The sequence below is a fragment of the Daldinia childiae genome (assembly GCF_008694065.1).
Source record: "Daldinia childiae strain JS-1345 chromosome Unknown Scaffold3, whole genome shotgun sequence".
Lineage (NCBI taxonomy): Eukaryota > Fungi > Ascomycota > Sordariomycetes > Xylariales > Hypoxylaceae > Daldinia > Daldinia childiae.
In genome coordinates this window covers 3,017,589-3,040,864 of record NW_022984644.1, presented here as the reverse complement: position 1 = coordinate 3,040,864, position 23,276 = coordinate 3,017,589, and the positions used below count along the sequence as shown (strand labels likewise).

Sequence of the window (23,276 nt, the reverse complement as noted above, 5' to 3'; positions counted from 1 at the left end):
ACAAATATATTAGCTAATCGCTGGCTTCCACAATAAGTGCTTATATTCAAAATTCCTTGAGGAAGAACCAAATTATCTCTATACCTTCTGGGCTCACCTCGTGATCCAGTTCCCGCAATCTACGATTGTCAAATGGATACGTAAATATCGAACTACGCCAATGGCTTGGAAAGGGCCAAAACACACATCTCGAATATGACGAATATGTATAATGTCAAAAGATTTCAATATTATGTTTATACATAGTGCTCTATCGCTAGTGCCACGAGGTAGAACCAAACATTATAGGAATAACTTTGTTGTTCCGTAAGGAACTTGAAATTAGTTAGGAGGTCTAAATATACCTACCGAACATATCCTTTGTTCTAAATGTCTCATCTAGAATCTTGACAGTTGGTCAAAGTATTGGCGCGAGAGCCCTAGAGCTAATCGTTTCACCACAAATAAAGTAAATATCTGGTACCTTTTATCTTTGATGTAGCCCTTGGTCTTCTACCTGGGATTAGGATGCTAAAATGCCTTAGCAACATTTAATTATGCTGGTATAAAAAAAGTAACGACTATGCATACCAACTATATACCTTAGGTACTGAGGTATTCCATATAGGCCCGAACTTGCTGATATAAACACTAGAAGTTTCCACGAATAAAATTTAAAACACGAAATTGAGATAACCCATCTTGTAGAAATTATCGTCGTGTTGTGTTAGTTACGAGTGCTCGTGATGACCAAAATATCCGATTTATTACCGTGAGCAGATGCATTTTATTCGTATTGCTTCACACCATCATGGTGTTAAGCACGTGATCACGGAAGACAAATATTGGCTGATAGCCTTCGTAATGGGAATGGTTGCAAATTCAAGCTTGAAACCCCACATAACCTGATTCTTGTTCCTTGAATTTCTGCTCTTTTTTTTACGGGTAGTGCTTGAAAGAGGCTGAAGAGGCTGAAGAAACTATGCTTGCCAAGCTTTTCTGTGATTGGTTTGTGATGGCGACTATACATGTATAAGTCCTGGGTATTGCATTAGAACGGTCGCTAAATATAGGTAAACGCTTGCCCAAGAGTAGAGAAACTAGATATTATAAAAAGGCCGCAGTTATGCCCGCAGTTGTTAATCGTTAGTGCAGGAAGAAAATACCATCTGGTTCATCACGGGGAGTATTCGGATCGACCGTTATGCAAAACAAGTACCACAACATCGGAATGTGGGGTTTAGGAGGCCAGAACTAAATCTTGCTGTACCTGACGATCATTGATCGCTGATCCTCTTCGTTTGTTGTCTATCGAACGTCGTATGGAAGGGATATATACATCATTTGATCAAATAATTTATTTCTTTTTCAAAAATTCGGAGGGAACACGAGATTGCATTGCGATAGGAAGCTGTGGGTAGTAAATAGTAAATATCTATTCGATAGTAGTTTATGTAGTTGGATCTCGTATACGCGGACTGCTGCAGGGAATATTCGAGAGGTAATCTTTTGACGGAGAACATTCGATTCAGCTTCGGACCTTCGCGAAAGGGTTTGAAGAGATTTCGCAGTTGCAGTCGTCATTGCTTTTAAACGTCAAGTTCTTGCAGATGGATTCCAGGTTCGGAAACGGCGGATAACCCCTATGTATGGCGCATGTCTCTTGGAAGCTGAATGTACATAATCTTAACATACGAGGCTCGACGGAGGCGCATTGTGCCATTGACACGCTGGCCTCGTAAAAGAGGGGACCTTTTTCTCCAGTGCCGAGCAAACTAGACAATCGGATCTGGGCGATAAGCGTCATCCATCATCAACTTACCACCTCTGGTGTCTCGTAGCGAGACCCCTAGAAATATTTTGGTCTTATGTGCGGTGGAAATGAATAGGTCCACTACACTAGTTACTGAATAGTGAGGACAAGCTTGAATAGAAAGGGTATGATACCTAGGATGGACCGAGAATTGTTAAATCCGAGGAGTCGCCGACTGTTGTGTACCTACATAAAATTCGTTGTTGTGTAAAACATATGCACCTGCATAGCGCACCATGTGTGAGGTAGGTATTGTCCGTGTAGCCTTTACTTGTCTACAGTCACTTTTTGTACACCTAGGTATATTTTGTGGAAGGCGGTGTAGAAGCGGTTAGCGACCGTGCTTATGCATCGCTAAGGAGGGCCGTTGCGCTGGCGCTGGCGCTGGTGTTGGCATTAACTTGGTACTGAGTAGCCGACTACCTATCTAAAATCTGGGCAACTTAATTGCTTGTAAGATGTGCGATATATTAGGTACATTAGTTACACTAGGATAGAGTAACGGTAGTATAACAATTAAAATAGTAGGCTATTTGGGTAGTATTAATAAAATAATTCTAAGTTGTTACGATGTCGTAATATTCATAATCCTAGTTTTGAAGCATTGATAGGTAGGGGTTGACCGAGAGGTAAAATAGTGCTTATCAATAAATACTTGATTTCAAGAGTAAACTACTGGTATAGCAAATACCAAACAGTAAGAGATGTCTTGCGCCACAGAACTTGGCTTACATATGAGGAAGTTGAAGTTTACATGAAATCAGGATTAGAGCAATTAGGATCTCATATTAAGGACGAGTTAGGTAGGAGTTCTAATGTGCTGTAGCTTACAGCTTGTAGGTACAATGTTAGTGTTAGTTAGTGTTAGTGTAACTATCTCATGTATTATGTAGCAGTCTACCTAATGTGGGGCTGAATTAACCCCCGAATCCCCGCTCAACTTACCCAAACAGCCAAAATAATACTTTCTTAACTCAAAAGGTTACAAATTTACAATATCAGCGCAAGGCTCACCGCTGGAAGTTCGGTCTCAATACGCCAACGAACCCTCCAAAAAAAAACCTCCGATATTCTTGACCGATGCCACTTTGTCGCCGTCATCGTCTTGATCCCTGTTTATTCCGTTCTCGACAGTTCTGGTTCCATGTTCCCTTAGCTGTGGTGTTATACCGGCTGTGGGGAGTTGTCTAGTGTAGTTGTGTAGATGCACTAGACATTATTTAGTACATTCGATAGACGAATATACCAATGGCGCTATCCTATTGACTGATTCAAGGGTCGGGGCCCGCTAACAGTTAGGGAGCTTGGTGGCCTGATCCGAAACAGGAACGAAGCTTAGAGGTGATGAGGTATGAGATAGGTGATCTCGACCGAGTCTACCAACTTTACGAATTCTACCAACTTGGTTTGCCCCTGGTATGCAAATTCTGCTCTCTTTTTATGACACTTAACAGTATGAGATAGAAAGATCAGTTTGATCCTTCAATAGTCTAGAGCTACACCAGGTCTTGAACGTGGAACATATACATCAGTTACCTACACTAGCAGCAACTTACCTGGTAGCAAAGCTATTTCGATATTCAAACGCCCCCAATACCCCATGTCAAAATGGAAAGCGGCATTGGAGATCTTCAAGTTGCAAGGACGCTTGCGTGATCTCCCCTCCCTTCCTCCCTACATACGTACCCGACAACTTTGTCAAACCTCGTACTCTTACCACGTACTCTACCACGTACCTAGGGCAAACTGAATAATCTACCGAGCTAGAGCTTGTCGTGTATTGTGCACTTCTTAATTAACTTTTCTCTAAGAAGAAACGGCTTACTTTAGCTAACCGCACTTACGATTCAGCTTCAAGCCATTATTAGTCTCCCCAGCTTTTTAACCCTGACGTCGGGGTTCTTTTTACTTCGGGTATCTACAACATGCAGTTCTCACATGAATGCGCGTTGAAGGTACCATGCCGGGTTTAAATCATAAGTGCAATACCAATAATGGCTATGCATGCATTAGGGTAGAGTACCTAACCTCGTACTAACATGGATGGACAGGCACCGGGTTTCCTGCAAGTGCTCGGCTTCGCTTCTGACCCGTGCTGCCTTTGCATAATAAGCTCCATCCCCCTCGCCTCATCCGCCTACTTCTTTGAATATTTATTTATTTATTTATTCTATATAAGTCTTATAAGTCTTTATATTTGTCTGCATCTCCGGGAATTGACCTTTACTGTTCCTTTCCTCTGGATCTGGCCGAATATCCGAAGTGCTTGTACTCGTTAGCGGTGTTGCTCGCGTATATAAGACACCTTCCTCAACTATCTGACCTGACCTGGATTCCGCTGTTTGACGGTAATAGACTTAGCACGTTATCTAAATAGCTTGAGCGCGTGATTCTTCTAGTACTAAGGAGTAGATACTTGAGGTTTTGTTCGAATATGAGCAGACCTTGTTCCTTGGCGCCGTTTATTAGTTATCTAAGACCTTAAATATCTTCGCCCTAAAATCATATCCAAGATGGGTCACTCTCGGTGTTTTTCTACCTACGACGACGACTTCGAGTTCGACGATGCGTATTTCAGGCAATTTTACAAACCTTTGTCCAACCTTCCTACGCCTCCTCCATCTTCCAAAAATTCATCTGCCGCGCAAAGCCCTCGTATCACTTCTGAGGATGAAGAGAGCGTTAGTCCAGAATTATTAGGTTAGTAGCGGCCCCCAACAAAAACATGCTTCAACTAATTTCTCTCGGTAGGGCCCGCCGCTCATCTAGCAAGAATGTTACCTCCTGGAGCTTCGTTTATGACACCGTCTATTCCGATAGTGCAAGGTCTACTGGCACGTGCTAATTTACCGATGGATATTATTGCATTGGCGGTCTGCATCCTAGACTCGTTAAATTCTCGATTCTCTCGAAGTTGGCGGGTATCCTTCCCCTTAAACAGACCAAACGAACTCGGACCCAAACGCCACACCCTACCATCTGGTGCCGTTCAAGCTGTCCATATCGATAATGTTCTCCCCGAGGTTATAATTTTGGCAGCATTGGTGATTGCAGACAAATTTGTGGAGGATTTACAGGAATCTACTCAATATTATGGCTCCGCATGGGGCCAGAATATCTGGACGTGTGAGCAGATCAATTTCACCGAAAGGTGTATTATGGAAAACTTGGGCTACCGCATCCTTCCCCTATGGGAAGCTAAGTCTATCAAGCAAGCGAGACACGATATCGAAATGGCTCGGCGAGAGCTGATCAACGAGGATATTGAAATGGGGGATGAGAGCAAATTGGCTAAGCATGGGAAGTCAATGAGTTCGGGACATGCTGTACTCGGCTTGGGTATACAACTGACACCTGTCGAGACCCCCAAGTCAGAATTTTCCACTCCATTCGGTCACATTCATGATGTTGCGCCAGAAACTCGAGAGGCCTTTAATAACCGTACGACCTTGCCGGGGGACTATTTACATCTCCCCTCGACGGCATTAACTCAATGAATCAGATGTCAAAGCGCGATTCCGATTTTTGCACGCTCAAAATTATTACCATCTTCGTTAATCTGCATAGCATATTGGCTGCATAGGCTTGGTTGGATTTATGTTGGAACTGCGGCCAGGGTTTCATTCGCCTCACCAAAATTGCGCTTCTCGATAATCTTGCTTTTTTTCCATCCATCGGGTCGACCCATCCGGGCCAAGGGAGTTGTGCGTCACGGAGTTTTAGGGGGGCCTGGGTACTGGGTCGGGAGTATAGGTCTTGCATTGGCTTGGAATGGTCACATATTGGGGACACGCGTCCTACAAAATTATACCCACTAGTAATATATTAGTCTTTCATCCGTTCACCATGGCCTTGATGGCCTCAACGCCTGGCCCGATTACAATTGCGTCTTGCATTTCCACTCTAGTAAGGAGACTACTACTCATACGACAAAATTTTCATCATGGGCTTATTTATATAGCGCCAGGCTGAGCGGACCGATGTCCACCGTTAGAGCTGAGAAGGCTTTCTACCATGCTCTTTTACCCCGGGTTTTTATATAGACATGCATGCCACATGGACGAGTAGGCTTCGGGAAATTTTCTAGCCAATGGGATAGTCACAAGGAGTCTATAATAGGCAGGAGAAAGGCGAAGAGATGGGTTGCACGTTATCCAGGGGGCATCGATCCGCTGGATATATCGATATTTCACCCAACCCAATGGAGGGCTAACTGGTTGAAAACGCCACAGCTGGTTGGCCAGTTTCCCTGCAGTAGTCGCCAGCAAACCACGTACGAACGTTTTGAAAGCACCAATCGGGACAGCGATACATTAGGTACCTACATAGCGTATGCTGCTTTCACGACGATCACGCAAAACTGCGAGATCGAATACGCCATGTTTGCATTTCGATCGAGCTAATCGATCCGTCGAGACTTGAGATGGAGCGACGTAGACGTATGACTTTTACTAATAGAAATGGCTAAATATACACACATATATATATGCATATTGTTAATGAACCTTGGTCTGCCTAAGGGAAAAGGAAATTTAAAAGTAGCGCTTAGTTAGTGATTTTTGCATATTATAGAATATCTTCTCTAGAGGGTGGATGAAGATGTTTAAATCTGATTCTTTACGCCAAAACGGGCGGCAGTTGTGATTCTGAATTAGCAACAAGCTTTCTCTTCTCACCTTGTACTGTCTTGGCTTATTTGTATCTAATTGACATGTCTTCTCAATATTATAAGTTAAATTTCTCTTATTTTATAGAGAGGTAGCTTATGATGATTTATCCAAGTTTATATTAGCAATGATGTAACGCCATTCCGTAGCTATTTCTAAACATGTGAATAAATGACGATGGCGTATCTTAAAAACTGCCAGTACATATGCTTCCGATATCCGTATATCAACGCTTTCACATGCAGTTGCATTAGGTACGTAATAAGGTGATACTTTGCTTCTACTCTGCGCCCGAAACTCATTCGTTGACTACCTACATGTAGAGCATACATATATCACTTAGTTCACAATCCATGTAAGCAACCTTACTAGAACTACAGTACTTTAACAGTGATATATCAGGTATATAAACTTCTGCAATAAGCTCAACGTTTAAAGAAGCTTCAGACGTTATGCTCAAGTGTGAACACTCCTCAGCTCATATATATCGTATGTATAACATCATCAGAAGATGACGGCACGTAATAATTTAGACATATCCAAGTTTTGTCTGGGTAATTCCGATAGGCTAGAGATATTCAGGTGTCTGATTTGATGAAGGTATGTAAACGAGAGCTTCAGTTCTTCATGACCTAGGTAAGTTCCAAGGTTCTTACTGCTTATTAGGCAGCTAGGCTAGTACCTAGGTAGGTAGCAAGGATCCTTATCGAAAATAAGCTTTTATCTTATCAGACCAAAAGAAGATTAGTGAGGGGCAGGACGGTGGCAGAATAATTTTATACACCGCCTTCAAGCTGGTACTCGTTATCAAATTGCGAAACTAGAGGCGCATTGGGTTACGCCTATTATTCAGATCTGTTGCAGCATTCATTTACGCAATTGAGCAAGAGAAAAATGGCAAAGAAGCGATCGAGAGAAGCCGACGGTGCCGCCGAGGTTCCCGACAAGATGGTCGAAGATAGCGACAGCTCTGACGATGACGTGAGTACTCCTAGAAGACTCTTAGCATTTTATTAGTGCGGCTTGTGGTGTTTTGGAAGTTGACTGACAAGTTCAACTTTAGGATTTCGATATGGTCAATGTTGACTTCGAATGGTTCAACTTCGACCCCGAAATTGATTTTCACGGCACGAAATCCCTTTTGCGACAACTCTTTGATGTAGACGCGACTCTCTTCGACATCTCGGGGCTTGCCGATCTAATCTTGTCGCAACCAACAATTGGATCGACAGTCAAGGTCGACGGCAAGGAGACGGATGCGTATGCTTTCCTCACTGCGCTTAATCTACACGAACATCGCGAAAAGAAGCAGATCGCCGATCTTACCAGGTATATCTGCGAAAAGGCCAAGACGAATGAAGCTCTGGCGGGAATCCCAGATTTAATATCCTCTGGAAAGCATGTAGGGCTTGTGCTCTCGGAGCGCTTGATCAATATGCCCTCCGAGATTTCGCCGCCCATGTACAACATGCTCATTGACGAGGTCGAGGCGGCAGTAGAGGACAAAGAACCATACGAATTCTCGCACTATCTCATTATTTCCAAGACATACCATGAGATCGAGTCGACACTCGACGTCGAGGAGAGGAAACGAAAGAAAGGAAAGCAAGATGCGACAATGTTTTACTTCCATCCGGAGGATGAGGTATTGCAAAAGCACGCGGTAGCTAGTGGCAGCTACGATTATACTAAGATCGGTGAGGCTATCGCAGATAGCAAGCGAGCCTTCCAGGAGATGGGTGTCATGCCTCGTGGCTTCATGATATTAATCGAAGCTAGTAAATTCGCAGATGCCGCGAAGGCTATAGGGGAGTATATAAGTCCTCCGTCTTGAAGTAAAAAGAAAATCAACGCAATAAGACATAGCCCACCCACGATTTTTTATCTAGCCTTCCATGTCTAGCTCCGTGATTCGCCTAGTCTAGTCGCTGCATTAGATATTCCACCTCGACCTCTTTCGTTAACGGGATGACAAAGTCCCTGTACATGGAAACCACTGCTTCAACATTAATCTTGCGGTCATCCTCCGAACCATTCGTAGAGGGATCCGTGCCGTAGGTGCGCGCCTTTAGTCCTAATCGCGCTAGAACTTGCTTCTCGACCGCTGCATTTGTGATAGACTCGCCGATTCCGTCACGGTCACCCGCCTTGATCAATCGAGTGTATGTCTCGGGGTCGGACTGGAACTTCGATTCCGCTACGAACATACCGAAGTGTATTCTTCGCGAGAGGGCCTGGAGACAGGCAATGTCGCACGTAGCAGATGAGCCGTAATTTTCTTCCGACGCGCCGCGATCTGGGCGCCCGAAGTCTGGGCACACGGCCGGCAAGAACTGTTCAGTGTAGAACTCCTTGATCTTCTCGTTGACGTTGACCGTATTCGGGTGCAGAATCTTAGGGTAGTTGAGAGGTTTTAATATGGGCTTCTGTAGCGCATCGGGGAAGAAAGGATATTCGTCGGGTGCCTCGTAGCGTCGGATCAGGGACTGTAGTTTCTCTTGCTCTTTCAAGTACCAATCCATGAAGCTGAGCTTGCTATCCTGACCAATCTCTATTGCTCCAGGGATATAGATGGTCTTGTTGAGCGGAAACTGAACTCGTTCGATTAGGTGGAAAGTGATCGTATCTTCTAATCGACTAATGAATTGTTAGCAATGCGCCTATCTTACTATGAAGATAGAGGTAAGGAAGAGTTGCGCGCACATCAACTGAAAGCGAATGTTGGATAGATCAAGCGCCTTAGAGGCGTCCTTGATGTCAATTATGGTATCCATGGTCACTATTTTGGTTCAACGGGTAGTGTTGACTTGGGTATAACAGTCAAAAGAAGAAGAAGAAGAAATCGTTGCGCACTTAGAAGATATAGTCGAGCAGATTTTTGTATTGGAGTACAAAGACCCTCCTCACTTACGAGCGGGGTGAGGCGCAAGTAGTGGGCAACGTTTCACAATCAGTTCAAGATGTAAGGAGTAAGAGATATTATCAATTCACGAGGCTGCAGTTTCTTTCTCTCAAGGGTCTCGTTTGCTACGTACAAGTAAGTAGCTACGGCCGATAGTCGGCCAGTATCAAATTGGTACCTTTTTTTTTGTGACCTCCGGAATGCAAGTCAGCTTACTTATGAGGTAGGTGCCGTCCCTAGGTACTGCCCTATAATTTACAGGGTAGCTGGGTAGTGTCGCACCCGGCATTGTGAGCTAAGAAAGAGTAAAGTGATGGTTGCGGTGCGCAAACCTTATTCCTTCTTAGTGTAACCATATATGGTTTAGCCCGGTACGGCGCGGGCTTGATAACGCTACCTACCTAACCTTAGATTCCAGAGATACAAATCTACCTCCTACCAGATGCCCTACCTTGTACCTTGTACGTAAGCTGAGTCAGGTCTACATACGTGCAGACAAATGAGGTGCAAGGCGAAAGACACTTACCTTTATGGACCTGCTCTATCCGTAGATGCGGCGTCTGCAACAAATCTTATCCGGCGATGTGGGTCGCGCAAGCACAGCTCATGCCGAGGGCTCAAGCTAAAATTTTTAGAATGTCCACTGCGGGAAAAGATACATTCGTCCGTCTTCGTTAGCCTTGTCAATGCCTTGCTTTTAATTTGGGCCATCGAATATTTTCCGTACCTACCAACCTATCTTAGATAAACTGCCCTACTCCTCATGTCGGACTACTAAGTAGCTCTGTGAAAGATCCATTTAATACTTGTCGGGAAGAAAAAAAAAAAACCCTCCTGTATGCTACCTTAAATGTGTGGCATTTGCACCGTGCGACCGCACACGACTTCTCCGGCTTCAGTACAAATTCCATAGACTCCGCGCATGGCCGATTCAGACCCGAACAATGCCATTCGTGATGACGCCCCGCCGGGTGAAGATTCGATACTCTCGGTACCCTACTGACCGCTTATCTTTGTAATGCGCACGTGAGGACTAACTTCGCACATAGTCGCGAGGACTCGAGGCCTTCACAAGAAAGGTAACGACAACGGCGAGCCATTTAGTAGGTCCCGGGTCCGATCAGGCTGGGAACCACTATCACAACGCCATGGCTCAAGTTCATAAGCAACTGAGGAAGCCTGGCATCCAACGAGGCATGTTCACCATGGCTCGGACGACGCCAACTGACTTGGTTCGCTCTAAGTTCTCTACCGCCGAAATCCAATCCCGCGCCTTAGCACACCTGCCCGACGACATGCTTAAAAATTTACCCGAAAATGAAAACGCCTATTCCTTATTTCAAGGCTTCCAAGCGACTTTTCCCGAGTTGACACACGAGGGCAAAAAACACAGGAGAAAAGTCTCGAGAGGGAGAAAAATGCTCGAAGAGAGCCCGACAACGTCTGATAACCCAAACCACCTTCATAAGCTAAAGAAAGAAAGGTCGTCGCTTATGCATGAGCTTGAGATGCTTAGCATTCGGAAGAATATGGCAAGTTGTGAGATCCGCGAGATTGATAACAAGATCGCCAATTTAGCTGGAATGAGGCGCATCATTCTTGAGAGATTAGCAGGCTTAGAACAAGAAGAAGCACTTTTGGACCATGATAGTAGGTGATCCCCACCAACGTGCTTTTGAGCCCGTGCTGACGCAGAACATAGTTGTGGATATGGAGGGTCGGATAGAAGACGCTCAGACCCTCTTTGATGAAGCCGAGTCGATAGCTGCTGCTGTCGACACACCAAACAGATCTGATGATGACGACTTGGTAACGGATCAAGATACAGATGAATTTATGTCAAAATCTATATACGAGAAGCTTCCTTCTACTCCATCCAAGAAGAAACACAAGACCATGAAGCGAAAGTCTATGCCTATATTGCATGAGCATTTCGAACCAGGTTTTATGATACGGGAAATTAAGGCTCACGCTGATAACATCACGACGTTGGACTTCGATGTACCTTTTGGCACTCTGGTTACGGCCTCTATGGATGACTCGGTTAGGGTATGGGATCTGAATGCTGGACGCTGTATTGGATTACTTGAAGGCCATACCGCACCGGTACGGGCACTCCAAGTAGAAGACAATATCCTCGCTACGGGTTCTATGGATGCCACTATCCGATTATGGGACTTGAGTAAGTCACATTACGACCCACAAGGCAGTCAATTTGGCAGGGACGACGAAGATGACGACGGCATGGCTTTTGAGAACCCCGATGATCAACCAGTAGACCCTCCTGAGGGCAGTATGGCAGATTGTCCACTCTTTACTCTGGAATCCCATGTAGATGAGATTACTACTCTTCACTTCCGGGGCAATACCCTCGTCTCCGGATCGTCGGATAAGACGCTCCGCCAATGGGATCTAGTGAAAGGACGATGCGTACAAACCCTTGATGTGATGTGGGCAGCAGCTCAGGCTTCCGTTTCTATCGGCACGGGTGAAGGGACCTGGAGACAAACCGGCCGGCCACCAACAGCGTCAGCTGATTTTGTGGGTGCCTTGCAAGTCTTCGAGTCCGCTCTAGCCTGTGGTACCGCCGACGGCATGGTTAGACTATGGGATTTGAGAAGTGGACAGGTTCACCGCAGCCTCGTTGGACACACTGGACCGGTGACATGCTTGCAGTTCGACGATGTACATCTTGTGACGGGTAGTCTGGACCGAAGTATCCGGGTAAGTCTTTTTTCTTTTTAAAGAGCTTCCTCTTTTAATCTTTATGTCATACTAACATGCCGCTTTATAGATATGGGACCTACGTACAGGCTCTATATTTGATGCCTATGCGTACGACAACCCAGTCACAAGTATGATGTTCGACAACCGGCGCATCGTAAGTGCGGCAGGCGAAGACGTTGTCAAGGTTTACGATAAGATGGAGTCGCGGCAGTGGGACTGCGGCGCGGGTATCACGGAAGCGGACGGAAGAAGGGCACCGGCTATTGTGGAGCACGTTCGCATCAAGGATGGCTACCTGGTCGAGGGGCGTCGCGACGGGCACGTGGGTGCTTGGGCGTGCTAGCCTCTTGTACCAAGTGTGCTTCATGCATATGTATATATGTCAGAGTTTTTACGAATAGCCAAGGTCACTGCGTAAACCACTAAGTCGATTATCTGAATGATATGCATGTTTATGTTTTCTTGCCCAACTTTTAGTAGTTGGATATAGTATAGTTAAAGACCCAGAACTATATTTACTATAGGGCCTTAATCCTTTTTCTTACTTCGTCTCCGATACCTCTATCAGCTAAGTAGGCTTTGAAGCATTCGTTGAACTTGGATGGTAAGACAGCCTTATTGTACGACTGCATGTTCTTCTACCGGGTTCTCCAGATCGTCTTACTTATACACGATTTGTGACATTCGAGCTTCTCGGCATAAGCAAACGCAGTGACTAATGTATACCTTGCATTTGGAACTTATATTGAGACAGATAGACATACGTAGTAGTGTTTCTTATTATAATATAAGAGGCTTTGCTGCTTTGACCACAACAGGAGATGTAACCTATTTGTATGCGAGGCCATTACAAGTCTGGTTTACCCTCGGTATCCTCGAGGAACCCGATTGACTTTTCGCCGGAGTATTAAAGGACTCCGTTATCAAGATTCAACGAGATGGGGCCAGTCTTTTTTTTCTTCATTATAGCTGTAAATATGGGTTGCTGGTGTTTACAGCGACATCTGGACCTCATATAAGTTGAGCATTACCTGATTAGGGCATTGCAAGTCTTGGCACGCTAAAGTCGAGGCTTAAAACCAGCCAATAAAAGTGCACGCTACCGGCCGGACTTAGAAATCTTCTCCTTTAAGACATGTCTTGCTCGGACGTTGCGGACATATCAAACACCAAAATCCAGCGACAGATAAGTATTTTATATGTAGGTAGTAGCAGCATAACGCTTATACTTACCTTGTGTTTATATTCGTGAGGTACATGCAATATACCTTTATATGGAGAATAAATCCACGCGGAAATAAAAGGAGTGGGTTATGAATTCGTAATTCCTTAGCAATCGGAAATCGTATAGGTATGCTAGTTGATAACTTGGAGTAGTACGATTATCTATATCGAACATAGCTACAATTAAGTAAGAAACTATGCGGTATACAGAATATGCAGATTGGGCTAAGTCATAAGTGTAACAATGAAGGTGGTAAGGGCTTCCTCATGTAATCAACCTCTTTTATAAAAGGGCTGCTTAGTTCCTGCTCTTTTTACATGTTGAAGGTACAGAACTACCTAAGATATCATCTGATTAGATCTTGAGCAGTTACAACTTGAACATATTACTTCGCTTGACTGGTCAGGTGCCTCATCTTAAAGTTTACCTACTTAAATATAATCTCTCAGCGGGAAGTCATCACCGTCCTCATTTCTGTTTCCCTAAACCTTTTATATATAACATTTTTTCTATAAAACCTTTTATCAATATGTCGGCAATGGTAATGGCGCCGCCACCAAAAAGCCCTTTGGCTCGTTACCGCATCCTATCCCCGACGGCCAATGTCCGAGTTAGCCCCCTGTGCCTGGGGGCTATGAATTTCGGTGTGGCCTGGGCCGATCAGATGGGTGCTTGCGACCAAAAGACCACAGAAGAAATCCTTGACTTCTTCTACGACCAGGGAGGCAATTTTATAGATACTGCTAACAATTACCAAGCCGAGCAATCTGAAAAGTGGATTGGAGAATGGATGAAGAAGCGTGGTGTCCGTGACCAGATGGGTATGTTAATTGCTTCGTCTCTTATTTCGACTAATTCAGTACACAAACATGCCAAGTAAAAGGGGGTAGACTGATAGATGTTGGTTGTAGTGATCGCTACCAAATATAGCACCAGCTACAAAACGGACTATGGGGAGATCATCATCAACAGTCAAGGCAATGGGTCCAAGAGCTTACACGTGTCTGTTAATGAGAGTTTGAAAAAGCTGCAGACGGACTATATTGACTTGGTATTATATCTATCTCTTATATTAATACTATACAAGGCATACTAATATCGAGATACAGCTATATGTTCATTGGTGGGACGGCAGCACATCAATCCCCGAGCTTATGCAGTCGCTTAACCGTCTCGTGCTAGCAGGAAAGGTCCTCTATCTCGGAATTAGCGATACACCGGCCTGGGTTGTGAGCAAAGCCAACGAGTACGCTCGCAATCATGGATTGCGCCAATTCAGCGTTTATCAAGGTCGATGGTCGGCTGCCTCGCGTGACTTCGAGCGAGAAATCATCGCCATGACCAAGGCCGAGGGGATGAGCCTTGCTCCGTGGGGTGCGCTTGGCGGAGGCAAGTTCAAAACGGAAGAGCAGCGCCAGAGGAAGACTATTGGGCGCGCTGGTGATGTTACTGAGACGGAAATCAGGGTTAGCAAGGCCCTCGAATCAGTAGCTATACGCAGGAACACCATCATTACTAGTGTGGCTCAAGCGTACGTCATGCATAAAGCGCCGTACGTCTTCCCGATCATCGGCACAAGGACCAAGGAGCATCTCAAGGCCAACATCGAGGCTCTCACATTGATTCTTGATGATGAAGATATCAGGGAGATCGAAAGCGCTGTTCCCTTCGAACTCGGTTTCCCCAGCTCGTTCTTATATGGCCCCCAGCTGCCCGACCACCCGGGCAAGGTGTGGGTGTTGAACATGGGAGGTACAACTGACTACGTCAGCGAGCCGAAGCCCATAACACCGAAGAAAGCCGGAGAGTAGAGTACTCGTGCGTTCTCGGATGTCTGGAAGTGGCTCACCTATAGGTATTATTGAATCATGACTACTTGGTTCTTTAGCTGATAGGAACATGTGGGGAATTGTTGGGATGTATCTTCTTGTTGAAAGGCATTGTTCCGTATCAGAACTTAGCATAGCTCTGGGCGATGGGCGATGGGCTATGGAGATATGGAGAGTATGTTTTCACTCTTTTCTGGAAGGAATAGTAAGATTTCAACTTACAGAGTAAGGAGAGAACACGCTGTTATGGAATCCAAATTTGGCTGAAGTGGTGTTCCATTTTTGGTAGCTAGAACATGACGAACATAGAGGGATAATAACTAAAGGTTGTAATCGAAATGAAACTGTCGAATGTGCTGGTATGTTTCTAAAACTAAAAATGGGAAAGGTTCTTCAAATGACCCAATCCTTGGCTTTGGTAAGATGTTTTTAAAGATGAGAACTCGTCAATAAAGGGATAGTGAAAAGGACTATTTGTTACTCATAATGTGTACAAACCAACTAATGTAAGGTACTTCTGTAATAAAATCTAGAAGGACCTCAAACCCCTAAAAAATTAACAATAATCTTGAATATATGTTCTAAGTCTTTAATACCCCCCCTTTTTTTACTAATTATATTAATTGTTTAAGTAGATTGTAACTATATTATATTTTTAATCAGCAAATCTTAATCATGTTGCTCGTATAACAACCTCCCATCAATCAGAAAACCCCAGGTTGTAGTGTTGAACATCGACCTCAATGTAGATTCCGAAGCATTGCGTGCGTTGATGTACTAGCTTAAGCGGAAATTAGCATTAAAAATTGATTTCTGGTCTTGTTTCTTAGGTACTTACCCTCCATCAAAGAATGATGCCGAGGATTAGGGTTGAAACAGTACCAAGGACTTGCAGTGCCACATTCATAACCTTACCACCAATGTTCTCGCTCTTCGCGCTTAAATTCTTCACTTCCAGGGTGACTTTGTTATCTTGTTCAGAGAAGACAAACTCATAGTATTCACCACTGTTTAAGAAGCACACACAGTTCGATACCCATGGTGGGGCAGGTTTGCTATCCGCAAGAAAGCTCGTCCAAAGCTTCCCCTGGTTATGATAGGATCTCTTTACGAGACCGCCGAATGTCACTTCAATATAGTCTCCCTCGTCGGGTATTACTTGATGTATGGGGTTCTTATACGGAATGTAGTTGTTAGGCTCCGTCGACCGGGGATCTTTAAGGCTAATATTGAACTCTTCTTTATCGCCTACGTTCTTGTAGAAGAGGGTCTTAGAAGTGTTGTTAAGGACTGTCACACGGCACGGCGACATGGTAGAGAAGATTGATCAGTGAAGATAGAAGTTTTTTGAGTCTTTGCGTTTAACTTTGAAGAATATGTTGGCTTTGAACGATATAGAACATGACAGAGCGATACTTAGTGAGCAAAGGAGGTAAATACCGACGCGCAATATACTCTTAGTAAAACCAGAGTGTTGTTGTACATCGAGAAGCACTGAGTTGCTGAACTTAATAACACAATGCTTATATATTGGTCCTCCCAACGATATTTTACATAGCTACAACATAATTCTTAGAATAGTGTTGATATCACCCGGCTTCATCCCGTGTCTCAACTGCCGGATGATAGCGTCGACGGCATTTATTAGATAACCAATAGGGTTTGCATAACACTTGGGGCAAGATATAGAGACCTTAGTGAGGACTGGGAGCAGCCAATTAAGTAGTACGATCGTTACATAGAAGGTAGTACAACATATACGCCGCAGATACTAACGACCTTGGTTACATCATTTATTGCTAACAGACATGATTGTTGGGGACTAAGTCTTAATGTTCAAACGAAAGAGGCTTCTAGACATGACTTAAGGGGCTTGTAACTAAGGTCGTATGAACTATTACCTACTACTGAAGTAGCAACTGGAATATGTAGTTAATTCTGGACTTAGCTATTCCATGAGGAGAAAAATGAGGATAGTGTAACAAACAAGCATGTATACTCGACAATAGCTACCCGTGAAAGGAATCTTAATTCGTAATTAGTATTGAGGCTTAATATCCTCAAAAATTAAGACCGAACTCATAACCGACTTCACCGGGGGGTATAAGAAGCAATAAAATCAATATGATAACAATCACGAAACTTAGCTATGAAGAGATGTAATATACATACAAGAACAGGATTGTGGGGGGTTTTTTTTTCACTTCATTCGGTTAACGGGCCAAATATAGATACCTGTTAAATAATTAACTATTTAAAAAAGTCTTAAAAGCCTATAGTTTAAACTTTTTGCAATATCAGCACACTCTCTTATTTGATCTATAAATGCTTTGGCTATTTTATTGGTATATTACCAGCCTCGCTCGTGGCCTATTATATGGTAGGCTTTCCTTAGACTTGGTGAGTTTAAGTGGTGATTCTTTTAGAAAGAGAATACGTATAGTTACTCCCATTGTATATATTAAATAAATACTTTCCTGGGTTTAAAATATGGTAGGTACTGGGCCATCGTGGCTTGCTGTTACTTCGCTAAACACTTGGTACTCATTTACCTCTTGTTTTCTCTTTTTATCTCCTAGTCTTCCTTAGCTTACGTGGCCTGGATATATTTGCAATTGGTCAGCTCGTGGTATTGCTCAAATATTATTTGCAGCTGTAGTCGTATTTTGAGGCGTCTGAAGAGTCCTCTATATTGAGAAGTTTTATGTAAAAGACGGAGAGTTTCCCCCTTTTTAATCGAAGTGTACTAATCGAAGTGTACCTGATCAAGACCTTTAGGTACTGATATCATTTAGGCACGGCAACGGAAGAAATGGGCAAGTCCTCTAATTTGATGAGATGAACCTTACTAGACTAAAGACTAATTCAATTAGGTATAAGTATGAGGAATTACATAAAGAATTACCTAAGATGGTTTGAATCTTCCAATCTGGAAGCTACCTGGCAAGACTTTGCCCTAAGGCCTTAAGGAGGAAGTAGCACCTATACTGCCCCTACCTTTACAAGTTAAAGTTCATTAGGTACCTCCTAGATAATTAAGCTATCACAATTTCTCTATTCCTCCTTCCAATGCCTCATCGTTTACAAAATACACAAGAAATTCTTAGACGACTCCCACGTATATTTTGCAACACATATAAGAGCTTTCTATCTCTCTTTTACCCTAAATAATAATATGGGTAGTGTATATGAAGTTTTCTGAACTGGGCTACTTCATATAAGATCTTGCGAAACTCATATAATTGAATTACCCTCACTGGTATCATGGCTCCAGAACAAGTGCCAATGCGACTTGACGAATTGCCTACGATTCCGTCGTCTATTGATCCCATATTAACCAGTTCGATGGTTCATCAACCCCTGATTAGTGCTGAAGTGACCACAACCCTCTCAGAGAGTACTCGATCCCTAAATATTGACGACAACCACCCTTCTGGCCCATATGAGGCTCTGGGCTTAGATAATAACACGATGAGGGTTATACCGGCCTCTCCCATCCGCGCAAATGTGAAACGGAGAAGATCCGTCGTATCTGCCCCTGGAGATATCCTAGAGCGTCGATTATCAAGGTATAGCACGACGTCTTAACCACTTTTACTTAAAGCCTATTTCTTCCAAATCATAATAAGTATAAAAAAATGCCTTTTGAGGAAGTCTAACCTGTACGATAATAGGAGGAATAGCCCGACCACGCTAAGTCATAGAGATTATTTATACCACCCTCGTAACGATGAAGTATTAAGAATGCCTCCTAAGGGAACTCAAACCCCAAAGCAGACAAACAGTGCAAATCATCGGCCTAGAAAGCGAAGAACATCTTATCTTGACGGTGCTGAGTCGCGAAAGAAGCAGAGGGTAGACGATGATAATACGCTATTTACCAAGCCGACAATTAAAAGGACTGGGAGCACTAAGAAGTCACAGGGAGTGACTATACCGCAGCTGCCGCTGACTGGGCAAGCAGAATGCAATGAGAGCGGCGGGCAAGTGACATATGAGCGAAAGGGTGCATTTCGACTGAGGACGGATAAAGGAAATAATAAATTTCGCTTCATCAAACCTCGTGGTCAACCAGAACCATCCTGGTGGGCAGGCGATGGATTCTCAGGGGATGAAGCCAGGCCGAGCTTCTTGTTCTTCATGGCCGGTACGCACAAGCAAAGAAGACCCGATTTACTTCCGGGTATGAGCAAACTCCAACTAGAAAGCGAAGTTGCCAATAAAGACGACGCGCGTAGATTAAGGCTCAGTGGCTCGAAGGTCCAACGTTCAACACCCACTCAACGTGAGATAAGAAACCGGCGTGGCGTAGCAAAAGATGTCTGGCCTACCAAGGAAAACTTTGTAGAGGAGTTGGGACCGCGACACCGAAGATCCACCACTCTAGAAAACCAGGGAGTTATCTCTTCTAGCATGCTGATCCAACCTACCTTTTTAACTCCTCAAAATCAAGACGCGTCCCCGTATATGCCCTTGACGCTACGGAAAAGAAAGCATTCGGATTTCGAGAATTTCGGACGACATTTGAAGGAAAATAGCGGGCCGCATTTTATTGCTAACGTAGGGTACCGGAGCTCAGAGATGCATCATATCAAGCAGTTGATGCCGAGTGATGAAGCGTACGAGCATGAAGAAGGATATGAAGCAGATCAAGAAGATATGACTATACCTTTAACGTATGATGAAAGCGAGATCGATGAGGACGAAGTGCTTGAAAAAGATAGTTATGAAGGTACACCTAATGGCTCTCGGAGCCGAGAGTCTAGCGCTAGGGATTCGGCCATTTTTGTTCTTGGTGGCATAGAGAACGAGACCGGGCCGGGATCTCCGGACCTTGGGAACAGCAGATCGGGTTAATAGATGGGATCTACACCTAGCCATGTTATACCCTGTAAGCACTCCGATTTTACTTGATTCGAAGGGATCTAGATTTGAAACCACTAGCTATGCCTATGGCAATGATAGGTGGATTAGCTTTATATTAGCTTTTATATTTGTACCTACCTACCTACCTAGATTCCTAATGTACGACGGATCAATTACTATATTATCAAATTGAGGAATTCGTGACATATTGGAACCTATTCTCAAAATGATCAGAAGCAATGTCACGGTAAAGGACTATAGGTAGCCTGGCGATGTTATTCTTAAAGCGAACGAATGCTAGCCAAGGCCACAAGATAGTCGTGACCACTCGAGAACTTATATGATGTTGAAAATATAGAAAATTGCATTTTATAGAATTCCAAGTTCCCTTCCGCTCTTAACGCCAGTCAGCTCCGGGTCCCTAGAAAGTTCTTGGTAGATAAATGATACAGCTATACGTTGTTGCAACACTTCCAATTTTTCGGTTGGCCTGTTATTACTTGCCTACTTACCCTTACCCTTAGGTAAGGCTTCGTTCTCGCCGAGCTCTCTTACAAAGATCTTGGTACGACCCTCGCCGCTGTAGTCCTCCATACCCGTCTCGAAACCGGGACACACGCCGACGGCGAGATACCGCCCATCGGAACTGAATGCAAGGGCCGCGACGCTGTCTGCAAACTTCTGGTACACTTTCATGCGGCGCTTGGCCTCGGCATCCCACAGGGCAACGGTGGCATCGCCGCCGCCGCTGGCAAAAGTACTGCCGTGGACAGGGTGGAAGGCGAGCGAATTGACGGGGTAAACGACGTCGGTGCTGCTGCCGTCGGCTTGCGGGTGTGCTGTGCGGTGGCATTTGAAGGCGTACTTGCGGGCTTGCGACTCGGCGCTCGCGTCGAACCATTCTACCGCCACGCGCCCCTCGATCGACGACGTCGCGTACCCGGCGTCTGACGGCATGGCAGCTACGGCGCGCGTCAGAAATTTTAGGGACGACTCGCGCTGTTGCCACGGCTGCGGCGGTTCTCCGGATTGCGAGGCCAGCGCGCTGGAAAGGGCGGATAGGTCGTAGATGTGCACTAGTCGCGATGTCATGGCTACGATCACCTTAGACGGGCTGGCAGCCATGGCGTGCGGCTTGCCGGGGAGAGGGACGATTAAGGGGGAGAGGGAGGGGTTCGATGGGTCGTGGACGTGTAAGGTACTGTCCCAGGAGGCGGATAAGAGTAGAGCTACAACGAGTTAGTCTAACGACACCTTTTACTGATTTCCCTTTTCAAGCAACTCGAGGAGCTTACAGTGTTCTTTGTTATATACGACCCTCCGCACAGGCGCAGCATGCTTGCTTAACGTAGTCTGCTCGCCGCTATCGAGATCGATGCGCCGGACCTGCCAATCCATGCCGGCGCTGAAAGCCTCGTTGCCATCTCTCCCAAAACACACGTCCAACACCGGCGCACGGTTCTCAAACGTTTGTAGCAGGATCCCGTGACTTCCGTCGTCGCCGCTCTGGAGCGTGTCGTATAGGTAGATGTTCTTGTCCCAGGAGGAAGCTAGCAAGCGCGACGGCGAGTCTGGCGAGAAGGCGAGTGCTGAGATGGCATCGTTGGGCGGTTGCGCGAGCTCGAACTGCGTTGCTGTTTTCGCGTTTGTTAGTATAATTGCCGGCCGAATGAGTTGGGAATCGGTCCAATTTGAATAGTAGGAGACAATTAGGTAACGTACCTGGTGGTGCCATGATGCTTTTGGAACGTTTACGCGGTAATATATGGAGAATGAAGCTCTCTACTGAATAGATGATAAAATACCAATCAAGAGTCGGCGAAGTAAATATCAATAAGTTAAGACTTTACAGGGGTACAAATTACCCCAGTGATAAGACAAGCTTGGTTCCACTTTACCTTTATCCACTTTAATTTTCCCCAAAGCTCGTTGAAGTGGGATGGAGGGGCAATTGTAGCTTCCCTTTTACCATCTTCAGCCTGCATTCCCGTTGTCCATTTCTTCACTCTCTCCTATACACTTTCCTATACTTCTTAGCTACGTAATACTATAGGTTTCTATACTTTTACACAAAAGTACAATATGCCATTCGCACAACTTGTCTTGGGAAGTCCAGGCTCAGGAAAGAGCACTTATTGTGATGGCAGTAAGCTACCCCCAACTACATGTAGCTCTTTTATGATTTCCTTATTGAGTAGCCAGGTTCTCTAACTGCTTACAGTGCACCAGTTCATGAGCGCGATAGGACGTGAATGTTCTGTTGTGAACTTAGATCCTGCCAACGACCATACGAGCTACCCCTGTGCCTTAGATATTCGCGACTTAATTACCCTCGAAGAGATCATGAATGATGACCAGCTTGGACCAAACGGTGGTATACTATACGCGTTTGAAGAGCTTGAGAACAACATGGAATGGCTTGAGAATGGACTAAAGGGGCTGGGAGAATCATATATTCTTTTTGACTGTCCTGGTCAAGTTGAGTTATATACGCATCATAACTCACTCCGGAATATTTTCTTCAAGCTCCAAAAATTGGGCTACCGAGTATGTACTTGAAGTAAACATGTTTTCCTAGACCCAAGAAACTAACGAACTGTAGCTTGTCGCCGTTCATCTTTCCGATAGCTTTTGCCTTACTCAACCTTCCCTTTACATATCCAACCTACTACTAACCCTTCGCGCCATGCTCCAGATGGACCTTCCTCATATAAACGTTCTTACCAAGATCGATAAAGTCTCATTCTACGACCCGCTGCCCTTCAACCTCGATTACTACACCGAAGTACAAGATCTCTCGTACCTTATGACGATCCTTGAAGAGGAATCGCCTGCAATGCGCAGTGATAAGTTCCGTAGACTAAACGAAGCTGTCGCCAACCTAGTAGAGAGCTTTGCTCTAGTTCGTTTCGAAGTTCTCGCCGTTGAAAATAAGAAGAGCATGACGCATCTCTTGCGAGTTATCGATAGGGCGGGTGGTTATGTTTTCGGCGGTGCGGAAGGCGCAAATGACTCGGTCTGGCAGGTTGCAATGCGCAACGAAGGATCGATGATGGAAGTCCAAGACATCCAAGAGAGATGGATTGACGCGAAAGATGTATATGATGCAGCAGAGGATAAGGAGTGGGAAGAGCAGCGCAGAGGAATGGAGGGCGATACGGGAACTACCACACCAGACCTAATCCCAGATGATGACGATGACGAATTCGACGGAATGCCGCCACCAACAGGCGATAGCGGGATTAAGGTAGTTCGCAAAAAGCAGTGA

The 23,276-nt window shown here is 44.8% G+C and overlaps 7 protein-coding genes across 8 annotated transcripts; 5 read left to right on the top strand and 2 right to left on the bottom strand.

Moving 5' to 3' along the window:
• Positions 1 to 4,305: 4,305 nt before the first annotated feature.
• On the top strand, positions 4,306 to 5,289 carry GL218_03546 (uncharacterized protein; the record flags this gene model as incomplete). The annotated part of the gene is made up of 2 exons (XM_033580111.1): positions 4,306 to 4,492; positions 4,544 to 5,289. 2 exons carry the CDS (start codon positions 4,306 to 4,308, stop codon positions 5,287 to 5,289), a joined length of 933 nt encoding a protein of 310 aa, XP_033437227.1.
• A 2,064-nt stretch (positions 5,290 to 7,353) lies between these two features.
• On the top strand, positions 7,354 to 8,293 carry GL218_03545 (Protein BCP1; the record flags this gene model as incomplete). Its single annotated transcript, XM_033580110.1, has 2 exons — positions 7,354 to 7,440; positions 7,523 to 8,293. The coding sequence occupies 2 exons, from the start codon at positions 7,354 to 7,356 to the stop codon at positions 8,291 to 8,293; spliced, it is 858 nt and encodes a 285-aa protein (XP_033437294.1).
• An 82-nt stretch (positions 8,294 to 8,375) lies between these two features.
• Positions 8,376 to 9,233, bottom strand: GL218_03544 (Chorismate mutase; the record flags this gene model as incomplete). The annotated part of the gene is made up of 2 exons (XM_033580109.1): positions 8,376 to 9,096; positions 9,163 to 9,233. 2 exons carry the CDS (start codon positions 9,231 to 9,233, stop codon positions 8,376 to 8,378), a joined length of 792 nt encoding a protein of 263 aa, XP_033437293.1.
• Positions 9,234 to 10,283: 1,050 nt separating this feature from the next.
• Positions 10,284 to 12,431, top strand: GL218_03543 (Mitochondrial division protein 1; the record flags this gene model as incomplete). Its single annotated transcript, XM_033580108.1, has 4 exons — positions 10,284 to 10,352; positions 10,411 to 11,011; positions 11,064 to 12,085; positions 12,156 to 12,431. 4 exons carry the CDS (start codon positions 10,284 to 10,286, stop codon positions 12,429 to 12,431), a joined length of 1,968 nt encoding a protein of 655 aa, XP_033437233.1.
• Positions 12,432 to 13,842: 1,411 nt separating this feature from the next.
• GL218_03542 (Norsolorinic acid reductase A) lies at positions 13,843 to 15,124 on the top strand (the record flags this gene model as incomplete). Its single annotated transcript, XM_033580107.1, has 3 exons — positions 13,843 to 14,134; positions 14,225 to 14,364; positions 14,423 to 15,124. The coding sequence occupies 3 exons, from the start codon at positions 13,843 to 13,845 to the stop codon at positions 15,122 to 15,124; spliced, it is 1,134 nt and encodes a 377-aa protein (XP_033437232.1).
• A 5,388-nt stretch (positions 15,125 to 20,512) lies between these two features.
• Positions 20,513 to 21,743, bottom strand: GL218_03541 (Mitotic checkpoint protein BUB3.2; the record flags this gene model as incomplete). The annotated part of the gene is made up of 3 exons (XM_033580106.1): positions 20,513 to 21,237; positions 21,304 to 21,642; positions 21,731 to 21,743. 3 exons carry the CDS (start codon positions 21,741 to 21,743, stop codon positions 20,513 to 20,515), a joined length of 1,077 nt encoding a protein of 358 aa, XP_033437231.1.
• Positions 21,744 to 22,090: 347 nt separating this feature from the next.
• On the top strand, positions 22,091 to 23,276 carry GL218_03540 (GPN-loop GTPase 2; the record flags this gene model as incomplete). Of its 2 annotated transcripts, none has more annotated exons than XM_033580104.1 (3): positions 22,091 to 22,154; positions 22,230 to 22,555; positions 22,611 to 23,276. In XM_033580104.1, the coding sequence occupies 3 exons, from the start codon at positions 22,091 to 22,093 to the stop codon at positions 23,274 to 23,276; spliced, it is 1,056 nt and encodes a 351-aa protein (XP_033437229.1). The 2 variants fall into 2 exon arrangements, with proteins under 2 accessions (XP_033437229.1, XP_033437230.1); XM_033580105.1 differs by having other exon boundaries at positions 22,091 to 22,175.